Raw genomic sequence first — 8,470 nt, 5'->3', positions numbered from 1 at the left:
GAGCGCGGCCGCGCGCGGTTTTGGCGCGCTGGGGCGGCGGGACTCGCGTGAAACAACAGGGAAAAACCCAGCCCAAACAAAAGGAAAAATACAAATTGCCGCGATTTAAATATGAAGGATGACGATCCCCGGTGTGAAAAATGCGTATTTTATGATTGGCTTTTCGCAAATATTAAAATGAATATTATATGTGTTATGTTAGAAAGTTAAGATGTATTAATTTCCTTAAGTAGTGCGTTAAATATAGTTTTAGGTTATAACATACTGTTAAAATAGATACTTTTTTTTAAGAGAGAACTTGCACCGAGATAGCAGCTGCTGGACACCTAAATCTTTCAGAGAAAAAGAATTTATTGCTCTCTTATCAGCAAAAACGAACTTCTTCCTGCCTCGCTCAGCTGAAGACGCCGTTAGGATTAAGAGCAAGAAGCTGACACTGACCAGAGAAAATGCTTTGTTTGAATGGAATTTATGCATCATGTATGAGGTGTATGAATATGCAACAGGCTATTGCTTTTAAGGGTTAATCCTCTGATAATGTGGGTCCTTTTCGGGGCTTATTTTGCCCAGAAAAAGGTAAATGGACTGTCTGTAACTCTTTGTTTTTATTGTCTCGTATTGTCCTAAATCCTAACTGTCCAAATTTAGTTATCAATAGTGAGGAAGGCTGGGTAATGGCATGAGGTGGTTATGCCTTGGTTTGTGGAGCTTTCTGGGGTTTTTACTTGCACACTGAGATCCTGTTGGTCCTGCTATTGGGCATACACTTACATTTTAGAACAGTAATTTAGAAACAACCTGGAGAACTCCAGCAGAACACAAGCAGCTTTAAACAATAATACATTTGCAGCCTGAAGACTGGTGGGACCCTTCAGAGAGCTGGTTTTCTTCTGGGCTTATAATGACAGGATTACTAAGGTTGAAGAAGCCTTACAATAACAGGTTCATTAAGGTTGGAAGAGCCCTCTGAGATCATCAAGTACAACCATTATTAACGAGGCACTGCTAAATCCATTGCTAAACCATGTCCCCAAGTACCACATCAGAGGTACCAAAACAGATGCCAGAAGTAGCAAACAAAAATTTGTTTGGTGGGTTTTCTAATCAGCTTAAAACACTAAAGCAACTATTGAAGTGCAGCAATGGTTTTGGAGAAACTTTCTGAGCACACAATAACAGGTGATGATTTTTTTTAAAAAATAAAGATACACTTCAGCCTTGCTATGCATGAAGGGATTTACTCTGAAAATTCCATTCCTGTTGCCTGGCTTTACTATAGTAAATTTTGTACAAACTCACAGATCTGTGTGGCATCTTCACTGACCATCCACATTCCTGCAGAAAAGTCTGCTCTGCCAGCACCTCTCCTTTCCCACACACTACTATGGAAAACAGAACTGTGTTCTTGCACCAAGGTCATGCTTGAGGTACAGCAGAGGTTCAAAACATGCACAAACGAACTCCCCTCCCTTCAGCCTGGCTCTGACAAAAGCTAGACCAGCATGTTTACCTGAACACACCCAAGAAGGCAGACAGAGGACAGCTACAGCCTGGAAGCCACACTATACATTTAGCACAACAAAATCTACAAATTAAATTCAGTTTATCTAGCAGAACTATCTGCTGGGACACAGCTCAGGGATTACAGCTCCACTGCATCTTTCTGTCCTTGTCAGCAAAATCCTTCAGAAAAGCAGTTTCAGACCACGGTGGGAACTTAGGGGAGGAGATATCCTCAGCTGTGACCTCAAAAGAGTTTTAGAAACAAAATAAAGTACACACAACCCGTGGCATTTCAGAACTGGCAGTGAAGGATGGTTTCCACAAACACAGATACTGTATCATCTATAAGGAGATTCTCCCAGTGGAAGCATGCCAACAGAAGATACTTGTCACTGCTAGGGAGAAATTGAAACCTGTCTTTTGAAGTTCAGGGTATATTTTGGTTTAATTATAAACGGAGCACAGATTTATGCACAGGAGATTTAATTAAGTTGGGTAAAATTAAAGGAAAAACTGGGGGTGGAGTGCCAGACTTCTGCTTCACTTACTTCAGTTGCAAGCTCTGTGTCAGACAGCCTTGGGTAGGTAAACAAGTGCACGGCCAGGCTGCATTCCAGTTTTGACTGCTCTATTTAGACTAATGAGGTTACTAATTAGAACAGAGGATGATTCTACAGCCACTGGCAGCACTGCATGAAATTACTTTAGCAGATCCCAAACTTCATCTGCTGTTTCATTCCTTCCCTTGTGCTACCACAGCTTGTTCAAGCACACAGAATCTGGGTTAGGGAATAAATCTGCCCAAAATTTAATTGCCACAGGCAGACTGGTTATGCTATGTCTAGTCTAATATCTTCAACCAAGAAATATAAAGATCTTTTAAGAACTGCTGAATTGCAAAATCCTATGGATATGTCTCTAAAATCCATTGCAGGCCCTGTCCATCACAGGCAAAAGCTTAGGGGCACTTAATACTCATAAAATACTTAAGATGAGTTTAAGTATTTCTCAACAGCCCATTACTCTCACCTAGCAGTTCCATGTTCTCCAGCAGGACTCCCTTCCACAGCAGAATGGGTGCTGGGACTTCAGCTGCTCCCTCCCACTGAGTCACAATGCCTTAAAACTGAGGGGCTGACAAAACCAGGATTGTAAACTGCCTTCAAGAGTCTAATTCTAATCTCTGAAGACTCCTCTTTTCCCCTTTTAGCAAGGACTAAAAATCCAAAATCACTACCCAAACCAAGTAAACACCCTAAAACAAATAAGAAAGGACTACTGAACCCACATATTTCTTTTAAAATCAAACTGACAACACAACTGCAAAAGCAGACTAACAATGATTTTTAATTCAAGTCTTTAATTCTTCTGTATAAAGGCAAATTGCCAAAAATGTAACACATTCCCTTATTTACAATCATCATAAATCACAAGGAAACATGCACATTGGAACAACAAGGTTCTAAATATTACCTCTTAGAAAAGTGCTGTACAGATGTGTCCCTTGTACACACACATGCTCTGTGGTGTGTGACTGATACATCCTTGTGTTGGGAAAAATGCCTGAGCATGCCTGGAAATTACATTTTGGGAGTGAGAGTAGTTTCTGAGGAAGCAGCTTACTTCCAAATCAGCAGCACAATGGGCTCTTGGCCCTGGGTACTGCCAGCCCCATAGCAAGGGAAAGCAAAACCAAACTCCTGCAGAGAAACAACTCCCAGCTCTAGCAGCCATTGGTATCCCAGTACATGCTACACAAGGACTGTAAAACTCTTGTAACTGGCACGTGGATTTAGTCCAAACCACTGTAGCCACAGCTCTCACTTCAAACTTCTGCATACAGTGCTAGCAGAATAAAGAAAGGAGAGCCTATCCCAACACCATCACAACCCTTAGCCTGAACAAGAGCAGCTCCGCACCTGCAAATACTGCTATTTATCCCCAACAGTTGTAGGAACAACAGGCACTGAATGCATCCTCTCCTACTCTTTAACTGTAGACTGGCTCTTTGGGTCAGGCTGCAACACACATAAAAGCAAAATCCAGGTATTTAAGCTGTGCTGCTGTTCTAACAGTCAACAGAACCCCTTCAAGAAATGGATCTGATTTTGATAAACCATCTACGTTTCCTTTCTCTTCTCTCACCTGATTTAGGCAAATGCCACCTTAATACATCTCAGAGAACAATAAATAGGCCAAATGGGTGATCACCAAATCCAAAAGTTATGAACAGCTTGTCTTTAATGGCTGGAGGAAGGCTGAAATTATCTACATTCTTTTGAAGCAGTTCTTCAGGCTGGATATCCAATTCTGGTCCAGTGGAGCAGAGGGCATTCCTTGGTTGGAGGGGCTGGATTTCAGTCTGACTCAATACTGGACCAATTCACTGGTGAAGCATCAGCACATCCTGAAGAACAAGACCTCCAGAGGGAATGGCAGGATCCATCACCTGAAGCAGCCTTTGAAATTTAATGCACATTATATTATGTGTCACCTGCCAATGCAGGCACAGCCGGGATGTCCTCACAAAAGCTTTAAGGAACATCCATTGTCATTGCAGCACAGGCTTCACGAAATCTGGAGTTTTACACTTGAGGCACAGCTTGCAGAAAACAATCTAGCCTTATAAAGATCTGGAGAAACCTAAACAAAAAAGCAGGTAACAGCACTTTATAAACATGCTATATCCAGGCATTAACAACAAAACTTTCTCCTCTTTTAAGCTGTAGTGTTACAGTAGCAGTAAATGGAAGAGAGCACTGCACATGGTGAGCTTATAGCACAGTATAAAGGAGAAACCCATACTGTCCATGCTAAAGCAAGTGTTACAGCTGATATGGACATTTTGAGAACATAAATTACTGAAAAAATACAATACTAGATTCTCTACATTCCTGAAGTATTTGTCAGAGAGAAAAGGAAGCAGCTGAGTCTATTTTTCCCCAATCCCTCACATCGTTTTCATCTAAATGTCATTATTGATTCATAAAACAAACTTTTATCTCAATTCTAATTAACAAATTTCTGACATATCTTAAGTGTCCTATGGACTAAGGCTTTTCCCTAGAAATCAACCAGATAATTTCTGTCTTGAACAGAAATAAATGTGAATGTTTCTTTTAGGAAAAGGGAAGGTAGTGTGGAATTCTACCATGTAAACCACTATCTGGTTTTCAAGCAAGATTAAACTTGCACAGATAAAGTTCCTGACACTTGAGAGTTAGAGCTCATCACACCTAAAAGCCAAGGTAAAAGGCAATGCTGCTCTAAATACTGATCTTTCCATCCCAGAAAACCAATGTGTTGCTCCACAGAGAAGGCATTCACTTTATACATTCTACATCTAACAGAGCCTTTTTTTCAATTAGAACAAACCCACTGAATATATACACTCCTTAATAAAGCCTTATTTACAAAAAAGACCACTACAAAAATGCTAAATATCAACTATGTGGAAACCAGACAGGCTCTTAACTGTGACCCAGAGATGCTTCTTTTACCTGAATAATTTCACCTTATGTTGATTGCACTTATGCTGACTGCAAATCTCTTCCTCTTTCAGTGCAGATCCTACATGACAGCACCAGTTTTCCAAGACTTGATCTGCTGATCTCAGACTACATCCCTATTCAAGTCTTTTTCTGTCACAGGAGAAATTCCTTCTTCAATACTTCTATATACAAAGAGAGACTAGATATTTTCAAATATTGAATTAGCACTTCAAAAAAGTGAAAGCATGTTAAATCTTATTAATGTTCAAAGAATTTAAATTAAAAACCAATAAAGTCAAAAGAAAAAAGTCATCAGCATAATTTTTTAAAAGCTCTAGCTGCCTTTTTGTCATATTGCTATAATCCAAAATCTAAGTGTAAAACTATTTTTGTCAATATTCTTAATGAGTTTTATAAGGACAAAATTTCAAAGATCACTGGTTAACAGACATTTATATCCTAGTCCATGTTTCAGAGCCTGCATCAAATGTAGATCAAAGACAATCTAATTACACAAAAGACTAACTGCTAATAAAATCTATTTAACCCAGATTACCACCATCCTATTAATGCACCACAGGAATCCACAGTCCAAGAGGAAATTTTCACTAAAATCCACTGCTGCAAATGCCAAGTTGTTACTTCATCACAAAAACATTAAGAGACAAAAAAGGTGCTATTGAAATACTTAAAAATATTGACAGTTTTCATTTGAGGGATAAAAACACATTTTCTGGCTGACAGGCAGCACTTTCAAGTCTGAAGCATTAGGTCTTTTAATTAAGGTGCTGTATTAATTGCAAGAGAATGGGATAAAACTAATAAAATAAAAGAAAAAATGAACTGAACTGAACGTTGGATTCTGTAGAATGATACTGTGGATGGGGACTGAAACAGAACAGATCAAGTAAGCAGTCAGCACAAATTCACCTTAGTATTTAGATTTTTTTCTTCAGTATTGTATCTTCAGCATTTGCCATTTCCCATCCTCTGTCAGGGTATTCTGACTGATGTCCATCCAATAAACTGCTACAAAGTTTAAGCCTACAAATAAAAAAAAACCAAAAACCAAAGGCCAAGTGGCTTTATTATGGTAACTTCTGAATATTAAATACAGCTACAATACTTTTACATTAACACAGACTATAACATGAAAACATAAAGACAGAATTTTACCACACAACATATAAATATTGACCAACATATCCCTAAGACAAATAGTAAGAAATAGCTTAAAAAAATTAAAAATCAAATGTTTATAACAAATGCTTGGATTGAATTACAGCAAGAAAGCAACTAACCTACTAAAATAATATGAAAAAATACCCCTCAAACCCCAGCTGATGAGCTGCATTTGATACCTCTCCAGCCTGAAGTCTGCATCTCTGCAAGTCTTGCTGTCAGGCAGAAAAAAGCTGGGTTTCTTCTGTTTTGGTTTGTTCCATACCAAAGAACAACTGGCTGGAATTGAGTCACTGCATAAAAATAAGCAACTCTCATTGTTGTCACTAGAAAACAATCTCTAGGGAGACAGATAGAGGAAGCTTCCACCTCTTAAGCTGAGAAGTGAGAGGCAAACTTCCAATTCCTTCCACAAGACACTGTGTGAAAGGGGCTCAACATTTTCCAGTATTACCTGGGATGGCAGAGGCAGCAGAAAGCAACAGATGAAGAGTCAGACTGGAAAAAGCCAAGTCAACTAAAAGAATAGAAATAACAACCAAACATACCATGTGCTGGAGAAAATGTAAGAAGGGAAAAAAAAAAGTAGTGACCAGTGAGGGAAAAGATGAAAAAGAAAAGGAAAAAAGGAAAGGACACCTTTATAACATAAGCAATAAACAGAAATAACAACATAATACTGGGGTGTTTACCTTGCTAATTCTATACTTTGTTGCACTGTCATTACTTCATGCTTTTCACCAAAGGCTTCCCACTCTGAGCACTTTGAAAAAGCATCCTGATGTCCTGAGTCCATAAGGCTGGAAAGAAAATGAAAATGTCTGAATCCATGCATTGTGGTAACACAGTTCCTCTTAATTTTTCAGAAAGGGGGGCTAAAAAGAGAGAAGAAACCATACCTGCATGAACATTTTCACTAAGGTTAGTGTGAAATGTCTACTAAACTGCCAAAAGCTTTAGTGGTGCCTAAATCTACACACAAAACACAACCTGTGCTGTGTCTTCTGACACTTTGCAATGGAGCACTGTAAAGATTTGTAAATTGTGCTATCATACAGCACAATTATTCTGACATGAATTCCCTTCCTCATTACATTGCACACCTTTAGATACAATTAAAGCTATTAACAAAGGGAGGGGAAAATACCAGCCATGTTCCAAAAGTCAGTTCATAGTATCAATAGTACCATGGAGAATCATTTCATACCTATCCAGTGCAGTGTGGTACATCTGCAGATAATGGTTTTTGCTCTCTGAAACCACAGAGGAGTCAGAATTGTTTCTTCTTCGGCGTTTCCATACTGGAGAGGAATTGGGAGAACAGGAACTACAAAAACAGATTTTACACATGTAACACTTTTGATCTATGTTTAAATGTTTATCACTGTTCTTCTAAATAACAGCATATGCTACAGAGGAAGTTTTCTTTTGGGGTATGATTCCACAGTCACACAGAGGAACACTGAGCAAATCTCTCACAGTTTGGAAACAAAACCATTTTGAACTTCACACACATCCCCCCAGGACAAGATATTTCACTAAATAGGGAAGTGCACATCACAGTCAGCCTCCCTGCTGTGCTGCAGGCAGGCACAACACAAGGAAGGATGGGGATTCCTGCTCCTGAAAAAGCTCCTCTACTTTCAGAACATTGCAGCAATGGTTAAAGAAACCTCAGTACTCTGCTGTATAAACTGAGAGGCTGAAAAAACACTGCATTTCCTTCTGTTAAATCATGTAATTCAGCAATGCTGGTAATTTTTCCATATTTAGTGCCCTGAACTTCTGATGGATTACATTCAAAAGCAAAAGTGTCAAACCCCAAAGCTGAGTATTAACAGCCCTTTCACACTAAACATTTCCGACAAAAACCTGACAGCACTGACCTCTACTGAATTATTTCCCTAAGTTAAGCACAGAAGTTTGCTCTCATACCTCTCAGGTGTGTGGGCAGTCTGCCTGCATTCATCTTCACACTCATTTCTTGTCTGCTTTTCATCAAACACAAAGGAGCCAGGAACATCCTCATCTTTGCAGAACCATTCCTGGGAACTACCTGAAGGTTCTGTACTGCTAAACACAGCAGGGAAAAGAAAAAACTTTAAAAAACTATTCATCTGGCTTACTGTTCCAAACAGAAAACAGTTCAGCAGCAGTAAGAATTAACAGTTAATCCCATATGACACCCAAATGGTATAAAAACTGCAACTTCTACCACAGGTCAATTCCTACACAGGTAAAACTATTTACACAGTGCAGTAACACAACTAAGAGAATTCCATTCACTCTTCTCC

At 39.1% G+C, this 8,470-nt stretch overlaps 2 protein-coding genes and 1 long non-coding RNA gene across 5 annotated transcripts in view; all 3 read right to left on the bottom strand.

Annotated features, from left to right (window-relative positions):
• Positions 1-948, bottom strand: part of LOC102045155 (histone RNA hairpin-binding protein) — an 8,603-nt gene extending 7,655 nt beyond the window's left edge. The window contains exon 1 of the mRNA XM_031062721.1: positions 935-948. Within this exon, the coding sequence (XP_030918581.1) occupies positions 935-948 (14 nt within the window). The remainder of the gene's footprint in view (positions 1-934) is intronic.
• A 1,895-nt stretch (positions 949-2,843) lies between these two features.
• On the bottom strand, positions 2,844-8,268 carry LOC115948645. 3 transcript variants are annotated; one of them, XR_004082444.1, is made up of 7 exons: positions 8,112-8,268; positions 7,384-7,503; positions 6,869-6,976; positions 6,356-6,469; positions 5,925-6,038; positions 5,004-5,193; positions 2,844-4,146 (listed from the first exon to the last, which is right to left on the bottom strand). It is a non-coding gene; the product is annotated as an uncharacterized LOC115948645 (long non-coding RNA). The 3 variants fall into 3 exon arrangements; XR_004082442.1 differs by having other exon boundaries at positions 6,356-6,976; XR_004082443.1 differs by having other exon boundaries at positions 5,004-5,176; positions 6,356-6,976.
• A 129-nt stretch (positions 8,269-8,397) lies between these two features.
• The window catches only part of LOC115948647 (histone RNA hairpin-binding protein-like), a 7,401-nt gene continuing 7,328 nt past the window's right edge, over positions 8,398-8,470 (bottom strand). The window contains exon 7 of the mRNA XM_031062720.1: positions 8,398-8,418. Coding sequence (XP_030918580.1) covers positions 8,398-8,418 — 21 coding nt within the window. The remainder of the gene's footprint in view (positions 8,419-8,470) is intronic.

Source organism: Geospiza fortis, unplaced genomic scaffold (assembly GCF_000277835.1).
Source record: "Geospiza fortis unplaced genomic scaffold, GeoFor_1.0 scaffold730, whole genome shotgun sequence".
NCBI classification, from domain to species: Eukaryota; Metazoa; Chordata; class Aves; order Passeriformes; family Thraupidae; genus Geospiza; species Geospiza fortis.
The sequence above is the reverse complement of the archived record's forward strand: the minus strand, read 5'-3'. Positions and strand labels throughout refer to the sequence as shown.